Source organism: Sebastes fasciatus, chromosome 11 (assembly GCF_043250625.1).
Source record: "Sebastes fasciatus isolate fSebFas1 chromosome 11, fSebFas1.pri, whole genome shotgun sequence".
Lineage (NCBI taxonomy): Eukaryota > Metazoa > Chordata > Actinopteri > Perciformes > Sebastidae > Sebastes > Sebastes fasciatus.
Window position 1 is genome coordinate 21,053,832 of NC_133805.1, and position 15,979 is coordinate 21,069,810.

Consider the following 15,979-nt stretch of genomic DNA (forward strand, 5'->3'; position numbering starts at 1 on the left):
CTTTTCTGTATACTTGTCAGTATAAGCCAAGTATACTCAGACTTTTCTATATACTTGTCAGTATGAGTCAAGTATACTAAAACTTTTCTGTACACTTGTCAGTATGAGTCAAGTATACTCAGACTTTTTTGTATACTTGTCAGTATAAGCCAAGTATACTCAGATTTTTCTATATACTTGCCAGTATAAACCAAGTATACTCAGACTTTTTTGTATACTTGTCAGTATGAGTCAAGTATACTTATACTTTTCTGTAAACTTATCAGTATAAGCCAAATATACTCAGACTTTTCTGTATACTTGTCAGTATAAGCCAAGTATACTCAGACTTTTCTATATACTTGTCAGTATGATTCAAGTATACTAAAACTTTTCTGTACACTTGTCAGTATGAGTCAAGTATACTCAGACTTTTTTGTATACTTGTCAGTATGAGTCAAGTATACTTAGACTTTTCTATATACTTGTCAGTATAAACCAAATATACTCAGACTTTTCTGTAAACTTATCAGTATAAGCCAAGTATACTTAGACTTTTCTGTGTACTTGTCAGTATAAGCCAAGTATACTTAGACTTTTCTATATACTTGTTTACAGAGTAAGTTATGCGTATTTGCAAATAGCCCTTTATTTTTGTGGATGTGACTTTACACAACACAAATACAAAAATACAGGTTTGTGCATAGTGAAATATTTGGAAATCATGGTACACATTTGTGGAATGTCTTCTGTGGATTACAACTAATAAAGTCCAATACAAAATTCCTTAGACTGTCAATTTGAAATTGTCCATCTGATGGAATGGGGCAGCCATTAAATGACAGTGATGAAAGTTATTTTCGATGCTGTGATGTAAAAAGCAGATAGTTAATTGAATATGTCATTAAAGTTAATGAATGAATAAATTAATTATGAAGTCTTAAGTTAATGAATTAATTAATTATTAAGTCTGTTTATTGTCAATACTGTACATACTGCTCCTATTTTTATACTTCCTTCTATTTAATGGTTCATATTTTGTTACACTTTGTTTGTGTTAGCTGATGCATCTTGTTTTTTTGCTGCTGTACACTGAAAATGTCCCCACTAATAAAGGAATATCTTATCTTATCTTAAAGTCAGTTCAAGTAGTCAGTGGTTACATATTGCTGTCTCTCATCCTACACTGCCAGTGAGCAGTACACAGTGTGTAAACAGTGGAGGTGTGAACGGAGAGCAGCGCCTGCAGTGCTTCGTTAACTGCCGGCGTGACGCGACGTTGCGGTCCGTTGGTTCTAACCTAACCCCCTGTGACGTCACAGCTCTGTGTGCTTCTGGACTGGGCTGAAGAAGATGGCGGCCTCCTCAGGTTAGTGAAACTAAAACATCTAACAGACACTAACAGAGTTTACCGAAACCACAGCCGTCGATAACAATCTCAGCCACCAACAAACGTGGCAACTTGCATACTTAAATAAAAAAAAACTGTCTCTGAATTGTAACGTTATGTGTTAATATCTCCTCAATGATCCTTCACGGGAGCCGTCTATCTCATGGAGCTAACAGCTAACAGCTAGCCTCGTGAGTTCGCTAAAATAGATCCACGCTGACAGAAATACGCGTCATGTACTGTAAGTAGTGAGTTAAGAAAACTCCACAGAGTATAATGTGATATAAGACATTAATTAAGTCACTTAATGTGAGGATTGTAAACAACCGCACGCAGAAGCTAGTTAGCTTAGCTTAAAGCTACTAGAATGTTCCATCACCGCGAGGCAGCGTGTCGTTTCCGTTGCGTCTCGTGCGTTAGCTAGTTTTAATCAAATCAGTCAATTTATATACATTGATAAAGTCCTTTTATGTAACCTAACAACAATTCAGATATTATAAATCAACGTGGACAAATATTGTGTGATTTTGTTTTTTTACTTCCTGTGACACACCTCATTATTGCAACACAATCACGGTGACATTTCAATAAAGAGACCACTTCACTTACTAACGTTATTGTTTAATTTTACCAGTATTTTTTACTGTTTAAGTGTAGGAGTACATCCAGGGAATAGTTCAGTGTCTTCACATAAAGTAGATGTTTGGGTGTGGGAGTGAACAAACGCACATAGATTAGCTAGTTGGCACGCTTTGTTTCAGGAAGTAGACGGAGCCTCATGCCCGCTGAAGCAGGAAGCGTGGTTGTTAAACTTATATAATAATAAACTCTTTGAGAATAACAGATCAATTAAATATTGATAGTGTTATTTTTTTTTTGGAAGGGTTTAATGTAGTTTATTCTGCGTCAGTTTAGTTAATGGCATATATTAAGGGGATGTAATGAGAAACTGGAGAAACAGGAAGTAACTTCATAATCGAAACTTATCAGAGGACAAGCTGGCTCGACCTGCTGATCCATTTGTAACCCGGAAAGGTTTGTGTTACTAGTGCCATAGATATCACGAGGTGAACAGGACTGGCATGAGGACGCCCTAAAACTTTTATAGCTCTTAAAGGAGAGGTTATTTAGACATTTAGTTAATTGAAATAGCCCAAATGTGTGTATCTTAATGTGTATTAATATTGTAATTGAATGCAATAATAATTTTGTCCCCCACAAACTGAATTTGACATATGTTTCCGTTTATTGTTCGAACAAAAGCATTGTATTCCTATTAATAACAATATTGAGGACCCAAAGAGAGCAGGACAGGCTATGAATCCCACAACGATTCAAGATTCAAGCCCTTTATTGTCATTGTGTAGTACAACGAAATTAGATTGTGACAATCCCATAGGTGCTAATAAAAAGATAATACAATAAAAGAGAGATAGTGCAATATAAATATAAAAGATAATACAATAAAAATATAAAAACACTATGTATTTTGATGAGATGACAGTTTTGCCCGATTATTGCACAAAGTGTCCGTCAGATAATTATATAATTATTGCACAGCATCAGATAATTATTGCAAAGTGATCAGCATATGTTATTGCACATATCCGTAACAGTAGATTTACAGTATTTACATTACACATCATTACACACGATGTAGGAAAATGAAACTCAAACTATACAATAATGAATATGAGAGGCACAAACTGACCATACAGATTTATTCTGTCTTTTATCATGTAGGATAGTAGTAGCCTCTACAAAGCACATTTTCATATTAACTAGAGTTGTAAGAATATATTGATACACATGAGTATAGCGATAGTATGTGTTGTGATACTGTATCGATTCTCCAAAACACTGCATCAATTTTTAATGAACCTCTTAAAGATCAGACGGCCCGCCATCAGGCCCGGCTGCTATTCGATCTTTAGAGGTTATAGCGGGGCTCAGTTTTAAAGCTAGAGTGAAAATATTGACATCATATGAGTTCATTCATTTAAAGTTTGTCGCGAAGGAGGCTAAATAATGCTCCAACGTTAGGCTAAATTTTGGCGTGGAAAAACTGGCGTGGCCATTTTCAAAGGGGTCCCTTGACCTCTGATCTCAAGATATGTGAATGAAAATGAGTTTTATTGGTACCCACGAGTTTCCCCTTTACAGGCATTCCCACCTTTGTACTAATCCCATGTAGTTGGGGCAAAAACAATGCAGTTTTTTGCACATAGTACAAATGTGTTATTTTTGTCTATTCTAAAATGGTGTATTTCTCGAGTGTTCTTTAGACTGATAGTTTTCCTAAAATTAGATATAAATCGCAAAATATTGCCTAGCTTACAGTATCACAATATATTAAATCGTTCATACATATCATGATATGTATCGTATTGCCAGATTCTTGCCAATACACAGCCCTAATATTAACTGATACACACTAGATCAGCAACTCAATTCTATGAGGTAATAATTTCCTCTTAATGTGCAGCTACTTGGCTTTATACTTGATACCAATACCGATATACATACTTGCAAGTTTAAAAAGTCTGATAAAAATATGACACATTACAAAATCACTTTTCATAAGGATCCCTTAAATTTTGTTATTAAAGAGATGTGACCAAGACCATGTACTGAGCGGGGCATTTTACAGTTTGAAAAACATGACACTAACAGCAAATATAATAGTAAACTTTACTGGAAATGTAATCATTGTTATCATTTAGAGCTGAAACTCAAGTCAATTTACAGAAAATTAATTGGGAAATATTTTTTATTTTGATCAACTAGTAGAGAGTAGAATTGGAGCAAATATGATTTTAAAAAAAAGGTATTTTTATAAAATCGTCACTATATGACAGTAGTGCATGAGACAGGTAATCTAAGAAAAAAATCATGTACTTTTATGTCCTCCTGATCAAATATGAATCAATATTCTGTTACTGTAATGCCTATTTCTTCTCAAATGTTTTCAGAAACATCTTGTAGTGTACTGTTTAGCTATAAAATGAGAAAGTTTGTGACCCAGCAGCCATGTTGAGATCAGTTTAGAAAATACCAAGCACCGCCCACCAGCCGGAGCAAACTTTCTCATTTTACAGCTAAACAGTACACTACAAGATGTTTCTGAAAACATTTGAGTCAAGAAATAGGCATTACAGTAACAGAATATTGATTCATATTTGATCAGCGCTGCCTAGTTTGACAGTTTGACCGTTTGACCGGAGTTTGCGACGGTTTACAGCTGCCTCCGTTGAATGAACAGCCAGTAGGAACGCTGTCTCTCTGAAATGACCAAAGTCTCCCATCACGGGATAGATTTTTTTTAAAGCCTGAATACAGAGCCAAGAGGAGGTGCAGAGGTCTAGTTATCTCTCAGAACACTTGAATTGCAATATGCTGAATGGTTATTATTGGATTTTTGCTCAATGATGCCAAAAATATTCTGCCTACTGCAGGTTTAAGTCGTTTTTCAATCAAAAATGCAGAACATTTGAAGGTTCCAGCTTCTCAAATATGAGGATTTGCTGTTTTTTTTGTCTTACATCACAGTAAACCGATTCATCTTTGGGTTTTGGACGAAAAACAGTTTGATGATGTTATTTTGGGCTCTATGAAATTTGTCAGTTATTTGCTGTTTTTTTTAGGCCAAACAATTATTTGATTAAATCAGAAAATAATCGTCACGCTAATTGATCATGTTAATAATTGTTAGTTGCAGCCCTAGTATTTTAAGAATTTCTGTATTGCAGTTTCTTGTTACTTAGCAGCTGACGTATGCTGATACAGCGACGCTGTGGCGAGCTAAAATTAGCCGCTTACATTGGACTCTTCACCAGTGTTTGTATGTTGATAAAGGACTGAAATCTCGAACAACTTCATGTGAGCAAATGCCTTTTAAGAAAATGTGAGAGCCACTTAAGAGTCGATCCGTCATTGTGGCCACTGCACACCAGATGTGAAATATTGATTTTAAAAAGTGGTTTGTGAAGGCTTACTGTGATGAATGTTGTCTGAGATTGGAGGAGGTGAAATGAACGGTTCGATGACAGAAGTGAAAATTTAAATGTTTTCACCACGTCCTCTGCTTCGGTCACGCTTTTTTCACTTCCCCTTCTGTGAATTTGCCTTAAAGATCATGATTATGAATAGACTCGAGCGCTGTCCCTTCAACATCACCACTCTTCCAGTCATGAGCAGTAAGTGGTTCATCATTACACCGCCTGTCAGGCTGTGTTTAATGCCAACATCCGAACAGTCTTCTGAGAACATTTTCCCAGCAGCTGAATGCTTTGACTGACTAGTTTTGAATGATGTTATTATCATCACGTCAGCTGTACGCACTCTCATGTCATAAGATGACTGACTGTTACCCTGAATCATTTATGAAAAACCAGCAGTAGAGGTCCATGTGCTCCAAATCTCATGACTGTTTCCAAACAACTGTCAGGTCTGCAGATTTTTAAGCTTCAGTGTTCAGCAGCATCAGATATCTAAATAAATACATTGTGACAAGGTATCAAATTAGATGCAGCTCCATAGCAGGTAGACCAGGATGTGCTGTATGCTGTGGCCAAGTGCGCGTAGCGTAACGTATCAATCTATTGAGTCATTTCTTGTGTCAACCAGTCCCGTCTTGCACATGCTTAGCACTTTCACTCATTTGGATGCATCACTTTTCTATGATTAGAAAGATGAATGTGTGTCTGCATAATTTTTCATGAAAGGATGCACAGTTGGAGGACCAACAGTGACAAAACACTTTGATAATGATGTCGCAGTTCTATTTCAGAGGAAAACTGTAAATTTCAACTATTTTTGGGCTCTAGTAACAATTGTTTAGAATTGGGGCTGGAACTAATCATTATTTTCCTCATCTATTAATAGATTAATCGTTTAGCTTTCAAAATGTATTAATCTCTCACAATTAATTTGTGATCATTTTTAAATTGTTTTGTCTGACCAACATTCTACAGAAAGTGAAAAGTGCCCGTCACAGTTTTACAAAGTGACATTTGGGCGTGCCATCGGGGTGTGAATGAGTATTTAGATTAGATCCTGTTGGGCAGGTTGGCACCTTGAATGGCAGCCTCTGCCATCAGTGTATGAATGGGCGAATGCTGACATGTAGTATCAAAGGTGCTATATAAATGCAATTCCAATTGCCATTTTCAAATTGCTTGTTTTGTCCAAGCAACAGTCCAAAAACCCAAAAGATATTCAGTTTACTAAAATTGAAGGTGAGGAAAAGCAGCAAATCCACACATTTGAACTGGAATCATTAAATATTTGTTCATTATAATGAAGGAACATGTCAACCACATTGTTTTTGAACAACAATGGCACAGGGGAATAAGCTACAGTATACCAGGTTTTGGCTACACAGATGATACTTGTTGGTAGGATTAATTCAGAAGAATCAGAAGAATTGTTGGTTTTGGTCTTTTTATGGAATTTGTCAAATACAGACTATCAGACATATCCTTTTTAAACCTGTGTAATTCAAATTCTGTTTTTGTTATTTCAGGAGTTAAAGTACCACGCAATTTTCGCTTGTTGGAGGAGCTTGAAGAGGGTCAGAAGGGCGAGGGCGATGGCACAGTCAGCTGGGGCCTCGAGGATGACGAAGACATGACTCTCACACGGTGGACAGGCATGATCATTGGACCAGCAAGAGTAAGCAGAGCAAACTCAGCATGTGGATTGTCATACCAATATAGATACTGTTAACTATTATAGATAATGTCACCGATGTTAATGTCTTTTTCTACTTTTTGTTTTTCAGACCAATTATGAGAACAGGATATACAGTCTGAAAATGGAATGTGGCAATAGATACCCAGAGTTGTCCCCGACTGTAAAATTTGTAACAAAAATTAGCATGAATGGGATAAATAATTCCAACGGCGCGGTAAGTGTCATCACAAATCTGACAGGGTTATATACGAGTGTTGCTCTGCGTCTTATCATTCGTTGAACTCAGAAATTGCTTCATGTCGCAGTCTTGTGATGATAACTCACTGTCAGCCGTCCTGTCACAATGACTGATTTGGTGTTTTTTGTTTTTGTCTCGTCTCACAGGTGGATTCACGTAGCATACCAGTTTTAGCGAAATGGCAGAATTCTTATAGCATCAAAATTATTCTTCAAGAGTTAAGGCGTCTAATGATGTCCAAAGAAAATATGAAGCTTCCACAACCACCAGAAGGACAAAGCTACAGCACTTAATCGTAATGGATTGTTTCGACCCTCTGTCTTAAACCTTACTCTTAGAAATATCATGTAAAATCATCAAGAGGCTCACTTCACACATCAACAATATCGTCTGCAAGAGCAAGATTGGACTTTCTTGTTACATAGCTCATTCAAAAAGAAAATGTCCCTGCAGTTAAGCACTGAATAGGTAGTTGAAAGACTACAATACCACAGTTATCCGCCTTTTAATAAACTTCCTTTGACAATGACTTTTATGTTCAACGTGTTCCAGCTTGATTGGGCTTGAAGAGGGAAGCATGACGCCACGCAGAGGCTGTACCAGAGTCCCAATAGTTTTAAGTTCAAATGAATGATACTGAAGTAAAGAGCAAGATGTTTGTATGAAGGCATGTTCTGTAACTAATACCTAGTCAAGGAGAAGCCACATTTTTAAGTTTGTTAGTCAACTTTAGCAGGTTCATTAAAAATATCATACAGATTGCTAAATATTGAACTGTGGCTGTAGTCTAAAAGTAGTGTCACAAGGTAAGAGATTTTTTTTATATATATACATATATATATATATATATGTATATATATATCTGTATTTGACACGATACCAATATGTTTCTGTTCTGCAGCTCTTTGACATGTAACAGACGTTGAAGCCTGTTCTGTTCTGAAACCCTTGCATTTAACTTCTAGTGAAAATGGCAGGTGTATGAACTTGTGATTTTCTGATATTAAAATCACTGTCTGCGAAAAAAAAAAAAACCCACGGTTGAAGTTTATTTCACTCTGCAAGCTGCACCAACATTTGCCAGTTTTCCCACAAGAGGGCCTCAGCTGACAAGTTAACTTCTGTTGGAAACTGAACGCACGAGTCATGCATTATGTTGTGAGTAAGCCCACGCTGTCCCTGTTGGGCCATGTAATGGAAACCAGGTTAATGAAACTGCTGGGTGACACCACGCTGCAGATATTTGATATGTGACTTGTGCTCATTAGAATAATATAATCAAAATGCCATTTATTATACACTGCAGTTCCCATTTTTTTTGGATGAACAAGCCTGTTTTTTAATGATTGACAGTCCATCCAAACCTTATGTTGTGCTCTAATTCTTCTCGTTTAAGTCTGTGACCACAGAACAGTATTTGATAGTGGATATCCAGTGTGGTAATGAGAAGCAAGGACACTGTTCCCTCTGAGAATGTGACCTTTTGGTTTCTTTTCAGCTGTTTGATTATTCACAAAGTTTAATTAACCAAATGGGCATTTAAAGGGAATTCACCGCAGATGGTGTAATCTTCTGTCTTCAGTACACTCAGTTTGTGGTGACACATCTTTGAATTTAAATTTTAAAATCCTATTTACCAGGAATATTGAGCAAGACCATGTTCTTTGTGATGTAGTAGTTGGTTTGTGAGGGAGGGTTACTGGTGTATTTTGGGGGATTTCTGGCAATTTACATTCCCATTATCCGCTGACTCCAGATTAATATTTGAAGGTTCAGCCGCAAAATATTTATCAGTCAAACCATTCGATTGACATTTAATGTTTTTCTCTACCCAGATTTTGTGACATTGACCAAATATTGTGAATACCTTTTTATGAATGGATGTTGAATTTTGAAAGCTGCTGGGCCCTTCTTGTAAGCAAGTACAACTCTGTCCTCAAAAGTGTTTACGGCTTCAAGACAGCGTGTCAGTGTGACATCTAAAAATGATGAACTGTAGTGTCTTCCACATTCGACCTGTGTGACTTCTCGACCATATATCTCCCTCACTGCAGCAGAGCCTGACTCCGGGCAGCTTGTCTTGTCTCGGGGCTGGGATGAGCACACGTCTCCGCACACGCAGCACTTGTCACTGCAGCATGCCCCCTGAAAAAACAAGATCTTTACTGAGGTCACTTAATGTGTATTTAATCTCAAGACAGCTGACTTGCATGAAGATGAATAAGAACCACAAAGGCATCTCGTCTCAGTGTGTTTTACTTTATATGAATATAAATGACACATTAGCATGAGAAAAGCAACATGAACAGAAAGAAAACATGCTTGGATTGTGAATTTGCGCAGCATTTGCATATGAAAAGTCCCAATTCTTTAGCTGTCTTATTTTTCAAGCTACATCTGCATAGGGTGAACTTTGATGTGTGGCTGCACCGGTATGCTTGACTGCCTCATGTCCCATCAGCTCAGAGCTCTGTCCCCCCTAGAGGGCGCTCTACACTAATGTATGTCCTTGGTGTGGCTCTGTGAAGGGGCTTCTGTTTAGAGGACATGACTTGTCTGAAAAGGCAGAGCCACTGTGATGCTTCCAGGCTCCGTTTGTGCACGCTGTCATTATTCCTTAAAAAGTGACGTGTTTTGCAGTTTGCTGAAGGGAACAACAGCCCGGCTGTTTGTAGGCTACTGTTCACAAGGCTCTTAGCTGGTGACCCCGTGCGTCCTTATGGGGCTATTGAGGTTGTGCTAGATAACTAGGGCAGCGTTTGTACTATAAAGCCATTAGATCTCTGAGTGCAAGCAAGATTTCTTATTTTGTGAGCTTGTGTGTGGGTGTGAGATGAGCCAGTGCTGGCTGCGGAGGATGACCTCGCTCTTCCTTTCTCAGTCTGAGCAAGATGAGATTTGACTTTCTGGATGTGACAGTTAGTATATGGGCCTAGCTCCCATCAGCTATACTCTCCTTGCTTGTTGTTTTGTTTTGTCCCCCCCCTACTCCTCTCGGAAGTCATGAATATGAAATCAGAAGTGGCTTGTGTTGCAGCCAGTTCACTCAGCAGCACAGTCATCCCCGGATATAAAAGACACAGCCCCAGGTTACACAGGCTTATTCCTTTATTCACCACATGTATTTCCAGAGCACACTTCTCTGAGCCCTTTCTCATGGTGACTACTCCTTTTTTTTTTGTGAACTCATTTGAATGGAAGTAGGAAATCCTTCCTTGACTATTTAACCTCCAGCCCCATCAGACTAATCTGAATTTTTTAAACTCATGCACCTGCACAAAAGCACCAGCTGAAGCCGCACTGGAAGCTCGCTGAGCTTATTACACTCGTACCACCCGGTTTATTTTGGTTTCTTTATAAGGTGCCATCCGGGCGAAAATAAAGAGTTATATTGCTTTGGGTTGGAAGGGACTGAAGGCAGAAAGCCGGAGAGAGCTGTTCAGTGATCTAAGATGGGAAGGAATGCGGCGAGGAGGACATACGTCTCGTCTGCCGGCAGACTGCTGGAACCAGGCCTCTGCTCCCGGAGCTCTCACCTTTTGCCCCGGAGGGCCAATGGGTCACGTCTTGCGTCTGTTGATACTGTAAAAAGCTTTGTCTTCTTTATGGCCGCTAAAGGGAGAATGTGTCTGTCTTCCTGATAAACCACATTTGTCACCATTCTTTAAAGCCTTGTCATAACTTACATTTGGAGGTTAACAGAGAGGAGAGCTCATATAGTCTGTGGCTTCAGATTAAAAATAAATATGACAACGGGTTTAGTTTAGTTGACGTGAGAGGGAGGACATTAAATCACACAAGTACAAACATGTAAAGGATGTTTTCACCAATTTGCATTGTGGTACTTCATGTAAAGAAGGCAAAGATACAGGATTTTAGGTGACGACATCAATAATATCTCTAAGTCAAGCATCCCAAAAATAAATGATAAAAAACTACATACAAATTATAACTTGGAAGTTTCCCATAAGCCAGAATTTTACATTATTTTTTAAAATGGTGATGATTCGTTATTTCTTAATGTACAAAGATAACTTAATCCAATTCCTGGCACCACAGAACCTAAAGGAACAAGTATTGGCTTTAAACCAAGTCACCAACACTAGCTCTATTTATACGCTGGTGTTTGATATACTCATGGGCTCTGTTGTTATGAATATTATGGAGCCTACTGAGTTGTGATTTCGCCAGAAACAAAATACTGGCATTGTACCTACAAACCACGGATACGTTGAATGTCGACGTTTCTGTGCCAAATACGTTTCATATAAGCCTCCTATCATGCTTGAAGAAACCCACAATGTAGGTTATAATAACATCATTTTTTATAATAAAGGTTTAGGCAACGAAACTAATTGGTTAAGGTTAGAAAAAAAGATCATGGTTTGTGTTAAAATAATATGGTAACGTAACTAGCGTAAATAAATAACCGCCCTTTCTTACGTAACGCTGCGTAACAAGCGTAAAGTCAACATTGACGTTTCACATGGGACACGAACAGCGCGCACTGGAACAGCGTTCTCCAAGGTTAGCGAACAGTTAATAAACAATATCTGTTTACTCATCCAGTAGACATGGTGTAACATTATCATTCATCTGAACTTGTGTTTCTGACTACCTGGCGAATTATTAAGTCCAACATTCACTCTCTGTTAGCTCTGTTTTGGTCTCAACCAACTCCTGAGGGAAACATAGCTCTTTAGCTGCTAAATGCTCCACAATGTTAACCAGCTAGTTAGTTGCTAACTGTGTCTGTCTACTGTTTGGTGTTGAGAGGGTAGTGTACAATGGGTTTATCTGAGCTTTTTCACTGAAAACAGCGGCCTGCTGCAGTATAACAGTAAAGTTGGGGGGCATAAAACCAAAACAATGAGCTGAAAGATGCTAAAAAAAAAGCTCTGTACAGCTGTGGGGTTCAGTGTTGCCAGATTGAGCTGGTTTCCGCCTAACAGCTGCCATTGTCACTGAAGATATTTTGACGTGTCACAGTAGGAAAAGCACGGGTGTAAATAATGAAATTAATGATGGCTGAATTCCATTTAGCTGCTTTGATTTCAGCATCCAGGTATTGCGCATGCTGATTTACTGTCACTCTCACTGGGACACTTGAATACAACCGAACCATCGTTAGTGTTATTAGTTACACCTGTACTTTCCCACTCTGACAAGTCAAATGTCTGCTGTGAAAAAGGCCTATTGGGCTACTTTTGATTAAGTTGGGCAGGGAAGAATAGCTTTGGGCAGGTAGGTGAAATCTGGGCTGCGTTTGTGAATATTTGGCCGGGTTTGTGTCCACTCACTCATATTATTGACTCATTTAACTTGATAAAGATTTAATTGAGTTGTATTCAGTCGTTAGGAATAAGGAAGACCTACTTACCTTGACATGGCAATTTGTGTATTTGGTTGTCTGACGGCACTCTTTGTGGGTTGCGATAGCCTATAGAGTGTTCCAGAGATGATGTATTTTTGTTGGCCAACCAGGAAGTTAACATCGCCATGGTTCCCTCGACAAAAAGCCAATGGGATTTTTCCATTGGGTTTTGGATTATTGCAGAAAATAAACTCTGTGGCAAACAAACGTTTAAGATACTTACACGTTTTGTTCAGCAAGATAATCTCCACAAATGAACACCACTTGTATGAGTTTTGAAGTGTGAATGCAATCGGCCGAAGTAAAAAGCTAACGTTGGGCTATAAACGAACTACACCACGGCGAGTATACACAACGAGGCTGTACGATTTGGCATGATGGCGTTTAGTAGTCTCATTTAGCCACTTTTTAAAGAAACATTAAAGCTTCAAAATTCACCGTAGGGGTATTTATTGATGTATTTTATGTCGTGGAACAAAACATTAAAATCTCTTAAGCTTGTGTTAACCACAGACCTTATCTCAGGCATCTTACTAAAAACCCATTAAAAAAAACCCATTGACTTCCAGACGAGGGAACCGGAAGTGCTACAATGCTAACTCATTTCTGGGTTTTAGGACTCATTTCTGTAGCACTCTATTTATTTAACATGTTATCTTTGGTTATTTGATGCAGATATGATGCTTTGTATGCTTATGTTTTTTCTATTGTGCATGTAATGGTTTTACGGTTTTACACGGGTTTCTGGCAAGGTTATGATTGGGTCTGTTTTTTATTGAATTGGGTGGATTTTAAATTGTGATTGGGCTGGAAACTGTCAATCTGATCTGAACACTGGTTGGGAACTTCGAAGTTCACAGTGAGTGACCCGAATCACATTATACATAGTTATTTATTAATCTAAAAATGATTATTAGTGCAGCTTTAAGTGCTTTTCCTCTGACCCTCAAACCATGAACAGGTGGAGGAGTCAAAGCAACTCAAAGCAAAAAAATTGGCCACCAGTCTGAAACGTCTTTTATCAATTAAATTAGATTTTCTTAGCCAAAAAAAATGAGCTCTGTTGTTCACCTTCCCCAGGGTATTTAACGCCATGCTTTCTCCACCCAAATTACTGTCTTACAACAAACGTCCTAGATAACTAACAAGAGGATTTGGTAGAAACAAATCTGACCGTGTAGGACAGTACTGGTTGAATTTAGCTGACATTTTGATCTAAATATTGCACATAATTTAAACAATAAATAATTGGGGCAGATAATGCGGTACTCCTTAATATTTTATCCATGTATTATTAAAATAAAATCAGTAACAATAACACTGTTTGCCTAAGCTAATTACCCACATGGACAGTTTTTTGGGGGGCTTGGAAAACAGTGTGTCTGTTTAAGTGCTGTATTTACAGTGAGATAAATGAATGGCCTCCTCTCTCGCTGTGAGAAAAGAGACAGATTGGAACCACATGTCTGTTGCGCTGCCGGCTCTCTGGGCTATTGACATGCACTTCACAGAGCCATTCACATTCGGATACGCTGCGGCAGCGAGCACTTGAGGTCATTTTTATGCTCACTGATGTTAGACTGTAAGACTCGCAGAATGACAGTCTCAAGTTATAGGAAAGCTTTGATTTGAATCTGCTGTCAGCATTTGATGTATGGATCACGCTATCTGGAACATGAATTTAAAAGTCAGCGTGTCGCTTGTAACTGCACAACCTCGCCTCGGGTCAAAGCGACACAGAACAGGGCTTCTTACAAAATGTTGCAAAAAGCAGGAAGAAAAAAAAAAAAAGCAAATCGTCTGTCTGTGTACTCACTGCATTCCAGGTTATTTATACAGAGTGAAAAAACTGTGTAGACTTCATGTCTCTACTTGGTGAGAACTATTAAATTACTGGTGGATGTTTTTAATTACTTCACATAAATGTTGGAACACAACACTTCTCCAGTGTTTTGAGGAGGAGGAGGGGGGTCTATAATGTCTCACATGTTTAGGGAAGCACTGGCTTGCACTTAATCATGGTGGTCCCTGTGTGATTCTGGCGTTGGAAATGTGGCTTTGTGAGAGAAAAGTGAGCATTCCTTCTGCTGGCGCAAGGGAGAGGAAATGGGTAATAAAACCAGGAGAAAAAAAAAAGCCTCGGCGGCGTGCTGGAGCCAGTGATTCTGGGATCCACTTAATTGCTCTTAAATGAAAAAGATTTTTGGCTTCCCATTTGCTGTGTTTAAAGAAAAGTCAAGTCAAATCCCACATGTATACCAGCCAAGCGGTGACTTCTCATTCAGCAGTATGAGCTCTAATCCCTCTCTTTCAGTGGTGCCATCAGTAATATTATTATTAATATTGAGAAAGCTGCTGTTCGCAGTCAGCAAACGCCAGAGGAGGCAGAAATTGAGCTCTTTTGCTCATTTATTGAGGCCAGAGAAGTCACTTGGGAAGGATGTTATCAATACTAGTTTGTTAAATGTTTTATCTCTGTGGTGTTTCAGACTTTTTTCCTGACAAATACGATGACAAATTACTGTCTTTACTTTGAAATTAGTACTAGCAGTCCTGTTTTCCTTTGTTGTTTGATGATATTTTGGACGACTTCGCTGCAGTAATTCTTCTTATATCTAGAGCTAGCCACAAGCTTTGGGGGGCGAAGTATTCAAATTTTACATAAGCAGTAGCAGCAAAATGTACTTGAATTATCAAAATAATAATAAAAGTACTCATTCGGCAACAGGATGGCCTCTGTTATGTGTTCTATTATAATACTGGATTATGCAGTATTCTTTGTTGCAGCTGTTCGAGGTGAGTATTAACTACTTTATATACTGGCACCCGATTAGACTGCTATCAGCCCATTAAACAAGTGTTATCAGTCGCTATAAGCACCATAGATGTGGGTCATTAGGGGCCTACTGCGCCTACTACATTGTGGAAGTGAAACTTAAAAGCAACATGTTCTAACATGGTGTAAAACTGATGAAAAGTCATGTTTTTAACACAAACAAAGAGGCTTCTTTAGGTTTAGGCAACAAAATAGTTAGGTTTAGGCAATACAACTAAAATTTCTTTAGGTTTAGGCAACAAAATAGTTAGGTTTAGGAAACAAAACTGCAACTTCTTTCGGTTTAGGGAACAAAATAGTTAGGTTTAGGCAATAAAACTACAATTTCTTTAGGTTTAGGCAATAAAAAAAAACACTCAGTTAAGTTTAGAGAAAAACATTGTGTTTTTGGTTAAAATAACTACGAACACAAAGACAACTACACATTGTTGGTTTCACACGGATGAGTACTACGGTCTCCTGGGTGAA

At 38.2% G+C, this 15,979-nt stretch overlaps 1 protein-coding gene and 1 long non-coding RNA gene across 2 annotated transcripts; both read left to right on the plus strand.

Annotated features, from left to right (window-relative positions):
* The first annotated feature begins 1,191 nt into the window (after positions 1-1,191).
* ube2v2 (ubiquitin-conjugating enzyme E2 variant 2) lies at positions 1,192-8,335 on the plus strand. Its single transcript, XM_074651527.1, has 4 exons — positions 1,192-1,348; positions 6,894-7,042; positions 7,152-7,277; positions 7,448-8,335. Exons 1-4 carry the CDS (start codon positions 1,333-1,335, stop codon positions 7,592-7,594), a joined length of 438 nt encoding a protein of 145 aa, XP_074507628.1. The 5' UTR covers positions 1,192-1,332; the 3' UTR covers positions 7,595-8,335.
* On the plus strand, positions 1,355-5,264 carry LOC141777347 (uncharacterized). Its single transcript, XR_012595890.1, has 2 exons — positions 1,355-1,610; positions 2,253-5,264. It is a non-coding gene; the product is annotated as an uncharacterized LOC141777347 (long non-coding RNA).
* Positions 8,336-15,979: the final 7,644 nt, after the last annotated feature.